The 17,890-nt window shown below is 27.7% G+C and overlaps 4 protein-coding genes across 4 annotated transcripts; 2 read left to right on the forward strand and 2 right to left on the reverse strand.

Annotated features, from left to right (window-relative positions):
* The first annotated feature begins 1,644 nt into the window (after positions 1-1,644).
* Positions 1,645-6,246, forward strand: LOC128960302 (uncharacterized). Its single transcript, XM_054306375.1, has 6 exons — positions 1,645-1,884; positions 2,082-2,343; positions 3,087-3,277; positions 4,193-4,372; positions 5,343-5,528; positions 5,935-6,246. Exons 1-6 carry the CDS (start codon positions 1,645-1,647, stop codon positions 6,244-6,246), a joined length of 1,371 nt encoding a protein of 456 aa, XP_054162350.1.
* A 440-nt stretch (positions 6,247-6,686) lies between these two features.
* Positions 6,687-9,898, reverse strand: LOC128960303 (A disintegrin and metalloproteinase with thrombospondin motifs adt-2-like). The gene is made up of 7 exons (XM_054306376.1): positions 9,847-9,898; positions 8,592-9,015; positions 8,396-8,445; positions 8,182-8,287; positions 7,990-8,118; positions 7,222-7,390; positions 6,687-7,034 (listed from the first exon to the last, which is right to left on the reverse strand). Exons 1-7 carry the CDS (start codon positions 9,896-9,898, stop codon positions 6,687-6,689), a joined length of 1,278 nt encoding a protein of 425 aa, XP_054162351.1.
* A 1,046-nt stretch (positions 9,899-10,944) lies between these two features.
* LOC128959981 (coatomer subunit alpha-like) lies at positions 10,945-14,982 on the reverse strand. Its single transcript, XM_054306031.1, has 3 exons — positions 14,530-14,982; positions 11,865-14,468; positions 10,945-11,786 (listed from the first exon to the last, which is right to left on the reverse strand). The coding sequence occupies exons 1-3, from the start codon at positions 14,821-14,823 to the stop codon at positions 10,950-10,952; spliced, it is 3,735 nt and encodes a 1,244-aa protein (XP_054162006.1). The 5' UTR covers positions 14,824-14,982; the 3' UTR covers positions 10,945-10,949.
* Positions 14,983-15,127: 145 nt separating this feature from the next.
* On the forward strand, positions 15,128-17,576 carry LOC128959987 (exocyst complex component 8-like). The gene has a single exon (XM_054306040.1). The coding sequence runs from the start codon at positions 15,215-15,217 to the stop codon at positions 17,543-17,545; it is 2,331 nt and encodes a 776-aa protein (XP_054162015.1). The 5' UTR covers positions 15,128-15,214; the 3' UTR covers positions 17,546-17,576.
* Positions 17,577-17,890: the final 314 nt, after the last annotated feature.

A 17,890-nucleotide genomic window follows, 5' to 3' on the forward strand; every position in this document is an offset into this window, starting at 1 on the left:
TTAGTTAAGTACTAAAAATTGAGTAAATCTTATGTAAGATGTCATTAGTTTTGGAGTTCAAACCCAAACCCAAACCCAAAGGACATAAGAGATAAAAAGTTATTAATAGCATATCAACGGAGAAATCTCTTTATAGCAAACATATAATTATGCGCTGAAACTACAATTTTGCCCACACTTTCACTTATTATTAAAATATCAATTAAAAATTTATATTATTATAACATATAATTAGCACGTAATGTGCAAATTTCATATTTTTTTAATAATAACTTTAATAATAATAATAAATTATTATTAAAATACTTAAATTGTATGTTTTATAAGACATTTGTTAAAAATAGTGAAATTATTATTACCATTGTTTTCTGTTTTCACAAATAATAATTACTAAAACATTAAATGTGATATCCATTTCACTAAAAATAATATAAATAAACTAAAATATATGATTTTATTGTATAATATTAATGGCAACTGATTTATAAATAATAATACATAATACGTGTTAATGATCTAATGTTTAACTACAGTATATAAAAGTCAAAAATTTTATATTAATGATTAAGAGTCTTAACTTAAGACCGTATTATTTAAGTACATTGTCTTTATATCAATATTACTACTCAAACATTTTGATTGTAAACATAAATTTCATTAATGTTATTATTATCAGCAAAACATTTTTATGATTTATAATATACAGTAATATAATATTTAAACTGTTTGTACCGTTAGATGCTTTACATAAGTTTCTATTAAATTACTTGAATAATGTTAAAATACTATACAAATACTGTATATATAAAGTATTTAAAATTAATATATCTTTTATCAATACATTGTGATTAAAGACTGATTGAACTGTTTATTAAAATAACATAGTGTTGTGAAATATACCAAAATTATATTTAATATTTTTTAGAAACATTATAATTATCATTGATTTCATACAAGAATACTATAAGTAAAGCATTAAATAAAATTTATATTATAAATTATATTTGAGACAGTATTACAGTATATGAATATAAATTATATGATCAATGAATAAAATGAAAAGTTTAAATTAAAGTTAAAGAAAATAAAATTATTTAAATGTAAAAAAATATGAATTTATTAAAAAATATTTGTGAACTCGATTTAAATGAAAGGTATATTAACACGAATTTTGCATTACTATAATAGTTAAGAAATATTAATAATTTATATTATTTATTAATAAATATATTTGACAAATATATATCATAACTAAATGACATAAAAATTGCGCAAAATTAATATAAACAGTTTTCATGTTTAAATAATTTATATATATCTATATATAATATAATTTTGTTGAAGTAATAACATAACAAATATACTAATGAGTAAAATATATTATATTGTTGCAAATAATAATTGTTTATTTAAGTAGTTAATTAAGCTACTAAATAATGTTTTCTATATTAAATAATTAAGTTTTATTATGTTAATAACATAAATTTTATTTTTGATGCAAAATTATTTATTTTTATAGTAAAAAAGTAATTATTTGATAAAACTTAATATAACTAAAAAAATTATTCTTCATTTCTCTCTTTCTTTCTTTCTATTATCAAATATGTGATAATATATAATAATGTTATTATATTTAGTAAAGATATGGTAGAAGACAATGAGTTTGGGTGGCAGTCATTGCCGGATGTCTTACTCGAAGATATATTTGGTTTGCTTTCTATTAAAGAGAAACACATCGCGAGTCAAGTTTGCAAACATTGGTTTCATATATTTTATTCATCAAAAGTTTGGGCTATTTTTGTATTAAATGACGAAACACTTACTAAACGAAAATATAATTATTATTTGGGATATGAGAGGACATTAGATCATTATAGGACTCAGGTATTACTCAATTTGTTTATACTGTAGTAATTAAAAATAAAAATAGCATATTTTGACATCAATTTAGAATATTATATAATAAAAACATTAAATAAAATTTTATGAGTTTTTATATGAGTTTTTAGCATTTGTTTACTATAATAATATTTCATATTTGATATCAATAATAAATGTTATTATTTTTGTCATATCAATAGATATTCCTCAACAGAGTCGGACATCAATTAAAAAAGATTATAATCAAACCAATGGTCAATTTTTTTAATTTGTATGAATTTATGAAAATATTGTCATATTTTGCCGAATTTTACGATCAAAACCCATTGAGAAAAGTTAATACATTTGACTTCACTTTTTCGTGTCATCAACTATTGGAAAGGGATGGCAATCAAGAGACTGTGTTTGGAACGGGAGGTAAACTACTCCAGTCATTAATGAGACTCTTGAGAAACTTAAAGGGTAACTATATTTTACATTTGTTTTTTATTTATAAAACAAACACATGTTTTCATTATTTGTTTCATATAAACACTAATATTTTATATAAACTTTATAATAAATAATAGTATTAATAAACAAAATGATAATCACAATATCAATTATAATTGACTTATTATTTTGTAATTTAATATAACAATATAAACATTTATTATACTATTGTTAAATTGTGAAATTAATATGCAGTTTATTTAATATTTAATAAAGTAATGATTCACATATTCAAGTCATTTACAACAATAAAATTAAGAGATCTATGAATAGCAGATCATTATTAAAAATTAAAACTAAATAGACTATTGATATGGAGATTTAGCAAATATTATATTAAGATTTTAATTATATATTTTACAGCTTAAATAATTTTATTTTATCTAATATATAATAAAATTAATGATATTATAGATTAATTAAATTATAAATTAAGATAAATAATAATTTTGTAATAAATTTTAAATATTAATTAAGTATATTTGTAAAATAATAATTTATAATATGTATAAATATATTAAAATGAATACTTTATTAAAACATTATATACTTTTCTATAAATAACTTGAATTATTTCATAAATTAATCCAAACATTAATAAAAAGTGAAAATATATTATATATTTTTCTTAACCTTGATTTATCATAAATTTGAAATAAGAAGTAATATATAATTAATTAACAAATTATGATTGATATGACTCAATATATTAGGTCTTTTATATTTATCACTTCGAGATCTACTTCTTGAGCCGAGTGAAGCCCAATATTTGTTGGACGACGTGGCCATCAATTGTTGTCAAACACTTAAATCATTAACATTATTGAATTGTAGTAAAATTTTATATCCTATACTACATGTGGGAGTGTTTCTCAATTTGAAAAATTTGGTTATATCACCACAGGTACAGTATTTTTAATATCAATACAATATCATTTTTAAACAAAAATCAAGTTTACTCACAAATATACATAACTTTTATAATAATTCAATTTGATTTCTATTAAACAATATACCTATATTACTATTATTTGAATTATCAAATAAATATTATTATAAAATATATACAACATATTTAATTAAATATTTTTAAAAATATTTTATATATAAATAATAACTATTGATTTAATTTTAAGTGTTAACCTTGTGTACAAAAATTGCAGTATTAATCTAGCCAATTATTATATATATCAAATATATATAAGTATATTATATATATATATATATCTAAACAATTTTTATAAATAAAAAAATATCTCTGTTTAAAGTTAAAATGCACAATAATATTCTCAATAATTTAAATAAATAGTATTAGCAAAACATTTATAAACTTTAAATTAATAATGCAAAATATTTTTTATAATTAAAAAATTATCATAATAAAATTAAATAAATGTTTTACAGATATAAATTGTCAACTATTGTATACATTAAATTATATAGAGTTAAATACAGTAAAAAGTAATTATAAAATAAAAACATATAATACCTTTAATTATTAAAAAGTGCTAATTAGTAATTCAAATCAGACATCCGTTATAATAAGTTGCTTAATATAATAATTATAATCAATTTTGATTTATATTTTATTTTATATTTATTTTTTGCTTTTTTAAAAATAAAGTTTTAATTAAAATAATAATTGAACAATTTAATCAATAACAATTATTTAAGATTTTTCATTATTAATTATAATAAAATTGTTTAATAATTTATTACTTATTATAATATACAGTCTATTTAGTGAAGTTTAACAAAAAAATCAATTAATGAAATGCTTATAATAAGATGTTTCGTAAATTTTGTTGACTCTGTATAGCATTTAAGTGACGATATAGTTGTGATGCTATCAGACACTAAACTACAAGACCTATGGATAGTTCAAAACAAATACACTGAATACTGTCAACCCATCTCTTCCAAGACATGGAGGAGTGTTTCAAAACACAACCCATTGATGCGCATACATCTGGTCGTCACCGGGAAAGTCAATAGTGAGGTCAGTCAACAATATTTATAATTATTTTTACTATTTTTATATTTTAAAAGCAAATCTATTTATTTTAAGTTTTAGTTTAAATTAATTTATAATTTTAAGATAAATTACATATAAAATAAAATATTGTATATAATATACTTTATATATAAATTTATATTTATAATACAGTATATATCTAATACATTAATAAAACGGAAATTTTAATAACAGATTTTTCTTAATATTTAATTAACGCAAACAGTTTCATGAATTCAAGGTTTTTGTAACGTTTGCATTAATTAATAAATTAATTTTAGATTAGTTTTTAATTTCTGAAATTTATTCATATGAAAGAGATACTTATAAATAAATTATTAAAACATTAATTTTTAATGTTTAGAGATAAACATATTTTACATACATCATTTAAATTTTATATACAGAATTATATTAAATTAAAATTAACAAAATATTAATAAAATCGAAATTAATGTTATATAAATAAAAACTAAAAGTATATGTAAAAATATAATCAATCTATATGATTTAATACTTTTTGTATTTAAAATTTTATGAAACTTATTGGATAATCACTTAAAATTGTGATAATCTTAAAAATATTTTACTAAAGTATCTTTGTTCATAATTTTTAAAAATCAATTTTGGTTTGTAATGTCTTTTATATTCACAGTTAATAATAATGTTTAAAATAATCAATAGAAATATGCATAAATTTGTGTTTAAAATGGATGAAAATTAAAGATAATTTTAATTTTCGATTTTAAAATATAAATTAAAATCACTTTTTAATATAAATAAACTTAATCAATGTTTTATAAAATAGACACAGTAAACAATACTACAGTATATAAATATAATCATTAATAGATTCTAAACAAATAAAACATTACATTATTGCATATAAATAAAATAACGTAAATTTGATGAAATTGCAAAAATAAAATAAATAAATTTAATTGTCTTCAAACAGATTGTATGGCAAGAGAGTGAATCAGTCAAATCAGTCATATATGACAGTCCTATCTTCTCAATGAAGTCTGAATCGCTATTCATTATAACTTCAATGTATTCATCAAACTTAGAGCACTTGGCTTTTCATGGATTGCCTCGATATCATATGTCCAACAAATTTAGTCAAAGAGCTGACACATCTCTTGTAATTATACTTTAAGTTTAATATTAAATATTATATAAAGTATTTTTTACTGCATAAATAATTTTATTAAAAATATTAAAACAACTATAAATATAAATTATTGTGTATATTATATTTAGACTAAATTTTATAATATTTATATAAATTATAATAACTTAAATTATTGCTAATTTTAAAAACTTAATTCATAGTTTACAAAATCAATATTTTAAGTAGTTTTTAAAATTTTATTATAGAGCTATTTCTATTATAAAGATTTATTAGACATAGTTTTAGTAGTATTATAGTATTAAAATGTAAAACTAATGAAATATAGTATTATAAATAAGTTATCAATTAAATTGTCAGTATTAAAGAAACAATGTTTTATGAAATAACTAAAGAGGATATAATGATATTTTTTTAGGTATTACTATCTCAGATGTGTCCAAATCTGAAGACATTAATAATAAGGGAACTCATATCGACGGCAACTTTATTAGTTATTATAACGAGTGCTCAACAGTTGACACAATTTATTGTCCGAAAAAATGCTATCATTAAGAGGTTTGATTGGAAACAACAGACCGATTGGTCCGACCATTACTATCAATGGATTAAATATAACTCCACTTCATATGAGCGAACATTTGACGAAATCTCCAAAATTATGGGCAAAAAATGGTTACCACTTACTGATGATGAATTCAAACGCATTCATCCAAATAATAGATTTTAAATGTTATATATTTGCATACTTTAATGACAATTACTTTTATTTAAATACTGGTACTTATAATGTGTATTAAGTTTGCAATAAAAATTATAACAATTCCAACTACAGTATTATATTATTGATTTTAATTTATAATGAACTGACATTATAACTATAATATAACTAATATGACATTGATGTTAACTAACAAGTGTATACTGTAATTACGAGTTTTATTTTATAATTAAAAATATCTTGATATAAATAAATAAATAATCTTGATTCAAATAAGTATAAAATCATTTTTACAATTTAACATATTATAACAAATCTATGTATTAAGTAATGTATAATCTACTAATTTTACTATTGCTAAATTAGTAAATTAGTAAAAATATACAATTAATAAAATTTAGGAAAATTGCAAAAATGGTGATAAATATTTGAAAGGATTTGCCATTGGATTAACCGGTAAATAGTTTGAAGAAGTCTTGAGCACCGGTTGTGGCCGACCGTAGAAATCCCTTAATGCTATCCATAAGAGTTCGCGAGAGACTCTTTGAGCGCATAGTTGTATCGTTAGATTGATTTGAAAGCAATGTATTACTTGAATCTTCTGTCGACTCGTATCGCATAACTCTATTAGAATTATGACTTAAGGTATGATCAGAACGATGTGATACATAAGCCGAAGAACTTTGACAGACGCCTTGCGTACACTTCTTTGAGTCACCACATGTACTGCCTTCCAGTGCTGGATGTGCTGGTGTTGCCCACGAACCCGATAAACACCATAATTCACGACATATATCCTGAAAAATGTTAATTTATTTTAATCACAAATTGTAAAACATATCGATTAAATCAACACTTATTTATATATGTAATGCAAATGCAATCCTAAAAACACATCAAATCAATAGACTTTATATAAATTATTTGGTAAACTTTTAGACAAACAAATATTGTATAAACATTTTTGAATTGATAACGACTTACATTAAAAGGCTCTTTACTTGAAGTATAAGTCTTATATTGTGATCCCAGTGCTAAAAGACACTGTTTGTTAGGTGGGTATTGTTCGCCCGGCAATCGATTACTTCTCTCAAAATTCAAGTCAGCACTCGGAGGGTATGATTCATCGTCTAAACACTTGGCATTTGCTTTACTGTAAAAATTTTGTTTAAATCTGTTATTTTTATATTTATTAGATATATATTATTATCTCTTAAGGATGAATTGTATGTGAGATATTTATCAAATATACTGTACTGTATAATACATTTTATATACAGTATATATATAGTATATATTGGTTTAACAATGGATACTATAGTTGTTTGTCAAAATTTGCTAACTCTAAGAATTTAAACATTTCGATAAATTAATTTAATAATATAAAACAATAGTAAAAAATAGGTATAAAAATTATAGGTAAGGGATCATCAATAACAAACATACAATGTTTGTAATATTGTAAAATAAAATATAAAAAGTATAATATAAAATTAAATTATAAAATATATATCAAATAAATTAGATTTTCAGAGAAAAAAGATTGAAAATTTAGTTATAAATAGTAAGAAATGTATTTTCCATTACTAAAATATACTTAAATTATAGTAATTTTACTAAAATGTTATTAAAATAAATAAAAACTAACTGAATTAAATAAAAAATATTTATGAACAATAATTTATTAATTTATTTAACATAATATTGATAACAATATATTAAAATTTAAATAATTAGTAATAAAATTCTTACGTTAGAAAATTGTCCAAGTATATATTGCTGCATGGTGACCAGTTAATCTTACCAGGACCAGTTTTCTCAGACATTATAAATTTATCGCCATCACAATTATTGCCAGTGCCGTCATGCAAAATACCCAAACTATTGATTCAAATTAATCATCAAATAATAACTATTTGAAAGATTAAAATATTTCACCCAAACCTGTGCCCCATTTCATGTGCGATAACAAATGCCGCCTCAAAACTTTTGCCTTCATTTAAAGTGCAACTATAGGTAGGTTTGCACATACCGTTAACCCAGGCTAACCCTATTAATACAATACAATAGTATTATTCAATAAAAACAACTAAATTAATAAATAAACACTCTATCAATTGAAATCAATGTAAATGTCAATTAACATGACATAACATACCCAACACTTTTTTGTTTTTTGTGTCTCCGTTTTGTTTATACAAATCGAGTCTAATAAATAATTAAATTATTGTAATCAATGGGTTTTAATAAATAGAAACTAAATAAATCAATAAAATAACGATAAAATAGAGAGAGAGAGAGAGAGAGAGAGAGAGAGAGAGAGAGAGAGAGAGAGAGAGATAATGATGTGAAACCCGGTTAGCATAAGCGCGTGATCCCAACGATGCGATGAATTTTGTTGTCTCCACTTCTTCGTCTGCCAATTGCAGAAATTATCTAAATATTGATCGATATCTCCGTTAGCGGTGTCCGGACCCGAATCGGGTTGACTAAGAAAAACCAATTTAACGATCACTATCTTAATCCTTGTTTTCATTGATTTAAAATTATAAATGAGTTGCACTTCATTCATAATGGCAAGAATTTGTCGGATTAACTCAGATCTCATTCCACTATATTTGTTGAGTAGATGTTTGTCCACAAAAATTGCTGTTTCAATGGTTTTTAGTTTACTAATGGCTCTTCGTTTACGCTTAAGATTTGAAATTTTAAATGAAGAGTTATTTTTGGCATTTATATCAATAAATTCATTCAATGCTTTTTTCTTATCGTTTTCATCTATTAATTCAATATTTTCAAAAATATAAGCATTTGTTAATCCATTATAGAAAAATATCAATGTTATCATATGATAGAAATTACAAATAAATTTTTTATAATATCAAGTATTTTTAAAAATTAAATAAATGTTTAATAAATCAGCTTTTATTAGCTATTTTTACCAATGAATGCCAAATCACATAATTCTGTTTCGCTTTGATTTACACCAAATGATATCGATTTCTAAATTAAAATACTGTTTATATTGAAAAATATTCAAAAAAATAATACAATTTTTTAAAATACCAACCGATTGTATGTTATCTACTAAATTATATATAATAAAATTAATTACTATTATTTGGTATATTATAGGCGCCTTAAGAAAAATTGAAAAATTCATTTGATTTTGTATAGAAAAATACATTTTTAAAAACTTTATTCACATTTAAACTATGTATTAAATAATACGACAAATTTTGTTAAATCATTTTCTATTCACAAATACAAAATACAGGTAAACTTAGGTATAAGAAATTATGTGATTAACTATAAAAATAACAAAAAGACAAAATAACAGTTAACTTTTTCAACTAAAACTAAGTTTGAAATATCTGAAACATAGCAGATATTGAATAAACTTCTGGCACTTCATAAGATCACATAATAGACATACAAATCATTAATGATTGAAATAACAATAATTTTTAGACTTTCGTGTCGTTGATAACAAATAGTTGGCAAAAAATGTATGATTTTGTTTGTGATATTGGACCGGATATATAATGTATTCATAAAGGTATATATATATATATTGTAACAATAGGTAATGGCTGTGAACTACTGTACCACAATTGGCCGCACTTGTGCTTACTTTCACCCAATCCCTATTCCAATGCATTTGGATTATGTAACTCATTGTCTATCATTTGTTTCATATCAAGGATTCAATTTATTATATAATTACATCCATGAGCTGAAAATAGTCGTCAATGCATTTTATTATTGAATATTCAATTTGTACAACAAATATAATAGATATTTAAGTGACATAAACTTCCCTTTCATTGTCACCGAAAAATATTTATTTCGAATATAATAATAAGTTTGGTTTTTATTGATTTTTATTTTATTGCAATAATTATTGTAATATTTGGCATCAATTGCTATCAAATCATATTTATGTTCAAATAAATGTCTTAATGGAGAGAGAGAGAGAGAGAGAGAGAGAGAACAATATTATATAATTTATTGAAAATTTCAATATACAATAATTGTGTGAAAGTGTAAAACAAATTGATAACAAACACCAGTTCCCAAAAGCTGCTTCCGGTGCTATAATGTCTATAATAATAATGCTTATGATTTGTTTAGTTTGTGTTTTTGGCATTTGGGGTCACTTTGTTAACACCTGTCTATACTCTGATACTTTTTATATAAAGTATTAAACAGTATATGAATACAAATAATAAACTCATTATGTTGTATACATTTAGAGCGACTTTTTAAAAATTGTAATTCATATTCAATATATATATATATATATATAAATTCATTTGTAATAATGATTTAAATTCTACTGTAATTGTAATATCATTTTAATTATTTTATATTGAAATTATTATTTAAAATTCATTATACAAACGATTTTTGTAATAATGTATGCAAAAATAGTCTAATAAACACTTTTATTATAGGATGCATTTATGACTGCAAACAATAAATATTTGTATTACCGTATAAATATACAGTTAATTATTTATCTACAATAAATAAACAGATAAATAAATAATATTGATATAACTTAACATTTAAAAAAACTTTTATTTATTAAATTACTTTATTATCAATGAAAAAGCAAAAAATTATAATTAACTTCATTACTTGAAAATTATTAAAATTTGAAAATAAATAATTATTAATAGAAAACAGTAAATCAAAGTCTTATTAGTTTATCTGAACTGTAGTGGACTAAGCCTGAGTCCAATGGTATCTTTGCCTACTTGTGCTACATTACAGACTACACAAAGAGTTCCCTTATATTGAGGCATATATGAAGACTGACATAACGGACATTTGTCTTCAGGTTTTCCTCTATAAATGGGTCTATAACTGGCCGCACATATATTGAAAGGGTTGTGTTCATCATAATTGAGTTTGTGTTCATCGATCGGAGTTTTATCGCACGCCTGAAGTATTTTTCTAGTTTGTGCCGACACATCAGCTTTTGGACCCAATTCTAACAATCTTCTGGCAAAAGAAGCGGCCATTTGATAATTCTTTAACTTAAAAAACAAATTCAAAGCCGTTCTTAAAGTAAGCATTTGATGAACGGGTTGTAGTTTTGAATGAGTAAAATAAGCGGCCATTTCACACGATTTCTTTTGTTGGTCTAATGTATCTTTAGGTAAACCTTTTCGCTCTAATTCTAACATTAGTCCTAATGTATACTCTTTACAAATTTCAAGTAACTGTTCTGCTTCTGCAATGTCCTGTTTGGTGTCGGCCACCAAAAACAAAACATTTAGTAAAAGTGCTCTAAATTTTTCAACGGCTTCTTGAAATTTGCCGCCAGTTGTCAATTGATAACATGTTTGTAAGCGCTGTACAAGATCTGGGAGTTTGCATCCAATGGCAGGCAAACCACCTTTAGGTCCGGCGTCGCGCCAATTCCTTTGCGGATAGCAATACATTGTCGATAAATGTGATAATCCTTGATATGCAGTCCTCGATCGCGAATATATGGTTAACATCAAAGGCTTTAATGATTCAAAATTAACGGCTCCAACCTTTTAGTAAATCATTTAATCATTTAAATCAAATAAATTATTATTTTAAATATAAAATGCAATAAAACAATACAATACCTGATCATTGAGTAAACGACAAGCAGTTTCAAATGACCCCGACAATACATGATCCACTGCTAGTTTTGAATTGTTTATCCAATGACGTGTTGGGGGAACACCCTTTGTTGGGGGAACAAAATAATTGTCATCACCACCACTAACACCAGCAGAAGCTGTTGATTCCAATTCAGGTAAATCCAAATCTTCGACATCCCAACCGGCACCTTCTCCTCCATCTTCATCATCATCCTTAACAATTCCGTTCTCTCCTTCGTCATCATCTAATTCAAGTTCTGCATCATCACCCCATCCTCCAGCGTCTTCATCGTCAGCTATGATATCAGTAGCCGAAGTGATACCAGATTTACCTTTTATTGCAGCCATTGCTCCTTCAAAGAATCCACGAGAAACAGTCAATAATGGCCAGTTGTCCTCACACGGAGCTATTGGTGGCTGAGGTTGTAATAAAACAGCGTTAGGATCAGGAACTGGCAATTGTTTATCAGTTCCAAATGACTCTTTAAGTTCATCAGCCTCTTCTTGGACACCATGAGTAGCAGCGCAAAGATAAGCCAAAGATGTTTGTCCACAATTTCGAAGTATTTTGATGCGTTCGTCAACATCACCTAAAAAGAGTGCGATTTGGAACTGTCCTGACGTGTCTTTTCTTATTTCTGCAATTTTCATCATTTTTCTTAATTTCTCCAAATTTCCGGTCACAACATAAAGAAAAGCCAATTTATCGAAGTTTTTAGTTCTTTGATATGCCATTTCCACGACTTGATGGTTACCCTGAAGTAGTGCTGCTTCGGCCAAACGTTCCCAACAAGTCTTGTCGTCGAGACTTCGTGCGGCCTCTAAGGCTATCTCAATGTTACCACATTCTAAAGCTAAAGCAAATCGAGTTTTCTGGTCTTTTACAAAATGAAGCGCTACTTCTGGATAGCCCTTCTTCTGTAAGTAAGCAATGATAGACTGACCAACAAGTTTAGCATTTCTAACCATAAGTAAGACTTCATCATATTTGCGATTCACAAGAGCTAACTTAAATCGATATTCTGTTGGATCAATTGTCATCACTTTGGGTTTTGCCTCTCTGTCCAAACAATAGACTGAATTGTTTCGAATACGTGTGATATAAATAGGAAGATCTAGAGTTCGGATAATTCCATAGTCGCCATTAGTCAGAGCATATTTGATGTGATTGGAAATGGTGTATATGAAGACACCAGAATCATCCCACGATCCAGACTTTACTTTTGTTGTCTCAGTAATGGTTGACAAAACATCCATTCTTCTGTTGCAAATAGTTATTTGATGTTTGCTTAAGACGGCCACATGAGTCATATCTTTATTCCAAACAACAAATTTAACTTTCGGTGTCTTAACAGTGGCTAATGATCGGCTCTGTTGTACGTCATAGAGTATGAGTCCCTCGACATCTCTTAATAACAACATACGAGTTCCCGCATAGAATATCTCATCGCATGCCGGAGTCGATAGCTTTTTAGTCACTTCATTCTTCAAGTTCTTAATCACAATGGAATGGGTTCGGTCTAAGACAGCAAACTTGTCTCTTGCAATCCAAACAGCCGTCAAACCCGACGCTCTCTTAGATTCAGGTGATTCAGGACTGTGTCCATCACTGTCTTTCGGGACAACATATAAATCATAAATACTATTCTCCAAATTTGATGTTCTTGTGGTTAATAAGACGGCATTGGCTGCCGGGTTATAACTCATTGAATAGACTGGATTTCGGCCGCGATTTCTTAATTGCATTAAAGGTATGTCTTTAGCCGTTGTAAAGTCAAGTCTACGCAAAAAGTTTTCCTTAACGTAATACAAAAGATTGCCTTCAATAGCAAAAGCAGGTCTTTCGCGCTCTAGTTTAAAGACAATCATTCCCCCGTCATGTCCGGCAGCAAACAAATTTTGTGTCGGATGTGCGACCATAATCCAGAAACGGTCGTTCTCTCGCCTAAACGTATTAAGACACGTCCTTTTAGTCAAATCCCAAACGCGAATACTCTTGTCCTCTGAGTTACTGAGTATAAGATCTTGTTTGGGATGAAATATAGCGCACGAAACGTTGTTATAATGACCGCGACATGTGTCCACTTCCCAGGCCTTTGAATCATTCATTCGCCACAATTTAATAAGTCGGTCGTCAGCACCCGAAACTATAAGCGGCATCGAGTGATGAAATGCGGCCCAATTGACTCCTCGATCATGTCCTTCGAGTACGTGCTTAACAATTGCATCTGAAGTACCAAAAAGATCTGTATGGCTGGGATTTCTCATGTGATCATCAAGACCTCCTGGACCGGGAGCAACATTTTTCTTACGCAAACCTGAGATATCCCAAACTCTCACTGTTTGGTCCAATGAAGCGGTAACTACCAGATCATCACTCGGATGGAATTGTGCACTCATAACATAATGGTTATGTCCAGTTAAAACACAGATACAAGTCCTCGACTGCCAGTTCCAGATACGAATTGTTTGGTCATCGGAACAGCTGAGAATCCACGGATACTCGTGATGAAACTGAGTGGTGCGGATGTAGTCCAAGTGTCCTAATAATGTAAATATACACCGACGGGTCTTATAGTTCCACACCTGTCGTAAAAAAAGTGACAATCAATACAATAACATCAATAATAGACAATAGGATTCAAACCTTAATTTTATAATCATCGCCGCCGGAGACCAACAATGGTTGTTGACTATGAAAGTAGACGCCTCTGACGGGTCCCTCGTGTTCATCAAACTTATCAATCAAAGTGCAAACCCGATAGTCCCATAACTGAATCAATCCGTTGTGAAGACTGGCCAAAACCCACGGTCTCTTTGGATGAAATGCAACCCCTTTGACGCGCGCGGACTTTGTCTCAAATTTAGTCAACATTTGTGATGACGAGTGCTGTCGCTCTTCGGATGCCTCTTCTAATGACTTCAACACCAAGAATATCATCAATACATCGATGACTGTCTTTAAAGACAATACAAATGTGGCTTAAATTGTGTGACAATTAGTCAAACACTAGTATTAAGTGATGTATTAGTGATGATGTGGTGCAACACTTGACGCTCAAAACAAATACAACTCAACGGCATTTGACTCACTCTATTGCCGTCCGATGTCATCATATTTGCCGCACTTGTTGTCAATGTTTTTATTTAATTATTATTCATAAATTACGTATCAAAACATTCAAACCCTTTATTAAGTAATTCAATTGAAATTAAATTAACAATTAGTTGACGTAATTGAGTGTCAATTAATAGGAGTTAAATATAACGTAAAGTCAATGAATTGATTGAAAACAAATCCGTGAGAAGTGGTCAACAAAACTGCGACCGCAATGACCGACATATCGACGGCCAAAATGGCGTCTCAATCATTTGATCCGCAAGATTTGGTCCGCGAACTCACATCCAAAGCGTCGGTAAGCATTGATGGACTGTTGGTCGCCCGCAAACAGGTCCAGAGTTTGGCCGACGACACCAACTCTCAGCTGAAGAAAAATGTTTACAAGAATTACTCACTTTTTATTGAAACGGCAAAAGAGATTTCTTATCTGAAGAATGAAATGTTTCAATTGAGTCATCTCTTGACTGATCAACAAAACCTTATGGCATCACTTCTTGATATATCTATTGGCGGACAACGACCCGCTTTGACGGCCATCGAAAAGAAAGAGGCGTTGGATAGAGTAGTGAAGGAACACAAAGAAAAAGTGATTAATTCTACGGTTAATACCGTTTCCAAAGAATTAAGTACTTTATTGGACCGAATTGAAGGAAGTGCTGGCATTCTTGAGACCCGAACTCGGGCTTCAGTTCTCTTCTCTGGAGAACTCATGGAATTGGATTCAAACGAATACAAGATTATTCAACCAATATTTGCAATACTTCTTAACGATGGACTTATTGTTTCGTCAATACTTCCGCCAAATGCTTCCAGAAATCAAAAGAAATATAAATTTCAGTCAATTTATGATTTGGATAATATTGCTGTCGTTAATGTTAAAGACCCAAACTTAGAGACAGCATTCAAGATATTGATGTTTCCCACAACTAAAGTGTTCAGAACTGATTCAAAACAAACTAAGATTCAATGGTTGGATGCTTTCGAAGCAGCGAAGAAACAGAGAAAAGCGTCGTTGACATTACAGAGAAGGGATTCATTGATGTATATATCAAATATGAGTATTGATGGCACAGCTAGTGGTGTCAAAACACCGATTTCTCCTATTGATAGACCTTATGCTTCAATTTTGAATCCTTTTGAAGAGGCAGAACTTCTTGAAGAAGTGAATGAATCTGATACAGAGTTAGTGCCTCAATGGTTGACAGAACTTCCCGAAGATTTAGACGTATGTATTGCTCAGAGAAACTTTGAAGACGCTGTAAGTTTAGTGCTTCGAGTGAATGAACACTTCCAGATGTATCCCAAATGTTGTGATAATATAATGCAAACCGATCTTAAGTTACGAGTAGAGCATAGAATTAAAGAGTTAATCGACGCCCTGACCCACGATTTACAGATAGCACCCGATCGGTCATTACAGACGGGTCCTCGTTCTTCAAGACGTTCGGTGCGCTTATTATTAAAACTAGGAAAGTCTTCGTTGGCCACGAAGTTATTTCTTAACCAAAGAAGTGCTTTACTTAAGTTTTGTTTGAAACAACAGAAAATAGACGGCGCGACTCTTCAGTACATCAAAAGAATGAGTTCCGTCTTCTTTAATAATGTCATCGAAACAACTAAAGAATTTCAGAAAGCTTTTGATTTGAGTATTCAAACAAATGGAGGTTTAGTAGCAACTCCTCCGACATCTTTAATAAACGATAATTTGTGTGTCAATGGAGACAAACTATCGCCAACACAGAGCCAGTCTATTGCATTGTCGATGGCATGTCTAGTCTCGTGGGCTCGGAATCAGTTGAATCATTTTATTGGTTTATTTTCGAGACATGTATTTACCACTCAAGTCTCTCCATCGATTGCAGCTGAATGTGTGGCCATAATTCGCTACCAGTGCTCTAAAATGAAAACATCTATTGGAATGGATTTTCTTTTTTATTTAGATAAACATTTAAAGACAGATATAGAAAGGATTATCACTGAAATAAAAGATAAACTCTTGGAGGCCATCAAATTAAGAGCAGCTGAAGATAAATGGGTTCCACAGAATTTTCATAATAAAATGAAAATTTCAAAGTTTTTAGAAGATATGAAAGACATTGGTATCACATCTTTTGATAAATATATTGTCGACGAATATTGTGTTAATTTAACCTCTAATTCAACCACATTTGCCAAATCATATTTCAATTCTTTGAAAGATTTATTAAAATTAACAAATTCTGTGACTAAAAAATTAGTGATTGAGGCCTTAATTGTTACATTTAAAGCTCAGATGAAACACATCGCAACTTCGCTTAAGAGTCCACTCTTTAAATCGGAACATATGTTCATCGAGAAGAACGCAGCCTTTCTTCTTGATGTTGTTCTTACATTAAATGAGAACTATTATTGTGACAAAATTCAGATCAATAGTTGCGAAGAATTAGCGCGAATGCATTCAGACTACGCCTATCTTAAGGGTGGTATTGAACCAAAACCAAGAGCCAGAAGTAAAACTTCTTCACCCATTAAGACTGCATACACTTCTACTACTTATTTATAATTTTGTTTTATTTATAGTATATTATTAATGTTTTTCTTCTATATATAATGTCATATATTTGATTAATACTCTAAATTTTATTAAATGGCTTAAACAATATTATTAGTTATAATTGAATAAATTTATATAATAAATAAAATTGTTAAACTAATTTAATTAATACTAATAAACTATAATTAATAATTGATAAACAATATCATTGATATAATATACCTGTAGTGTCGAAGTCGGCATATATAGGATATGATTTTTATTACAGTATTAATATATGAATGAAATGTTTGATTACTGGTAATACAATCATTAAAATTATAATTTCAAAAGATTAAAATGTTTTTTGCTATT

This window comes from Oppia nitens, unplaced genomic scaffold (genome assembly GCF_028296485.1).
Source record: "Oppia nitens isolate AA-2021 unplaced genomic scaffold, nextdenovo-longstitch-racon4-pilon3 scaffold4_pilon_pilon_pilon, whole genome shotgun sequence".
Lineage (NCBI taxonomy): Eukaryota > Metazoa > Arthropoda > Arachnida > Sarcoptiformes > Oppiidae > Oppia > Oppia nitens.

Coding starts and splice junctions, on each gene's coding strand:
- LOC128960302 (XM_054306375.1), top strand. CDS start 1,645: ATGGTAGAAGACAATGAGTTTGGGTGGCAGTCATTGCCGGATGTCTTA. Junction 4,373..5,342: donor CCGGGAAAGTCAATAGTGAG/GTCAGTCAACAA, acceptor GTCTTCAAACAG/ATTGTATGGCAAGAGAGTGA. Junction 5,529..5,934: donor AAAGAGCTGACACATCTCTT/GTAATTATACTT, acceptor ATATTTTTTTAG/GTATTACTATCTCAGATGTG.
- LOC128960303 (XM_054306376.1), bottom strand. CDS start 9,898: ATGCATTGGAATAGGGATTGGGTGAAAGTAAGCACAAGTGCGGCCAAT. Junction 9,016..9,846: donor CACAAGTGCGGCCAATTGTG/GTACAGTAGTTC, acceptor TTGAATTAATAG/ATGAAAACGATAAGAAAAAA. Junction 7,391..7,989: donor TACTTGGACAATTTTCTAAC/GTAAGAATTTTA, acceptor AAATTTTTACAG/TAAAGCAAATGCCAAGTGTT.
- LOC128959981 (XM_054306031.1), bottom strand. CDS start 14,823: ATGATATTCTTGGTGTTGAAGTCATTAGAAGAGGCATCCGAAGAGCGA. Junction 14,469..14,529: donor GCGATGATTATAAAATTAAG/GTTTGAATCCTA, acceptor TTTTTACGACAG/GTGTGGAACTATAAGACCCG. Junction 11,787..11,864: donor GTCGTTTACTCAATGATCAG/GTATTGTATTGT, acceptor ATTTACTAAAAG/GTTGGAGCCGTTAATTTTGA.
- LOC128959987 (XM_054306040.1), top strand. CDS start 15,215: ATGACCGACATATCGACGGCCAAAATGGCGTCTCAATCATTTGATCCG.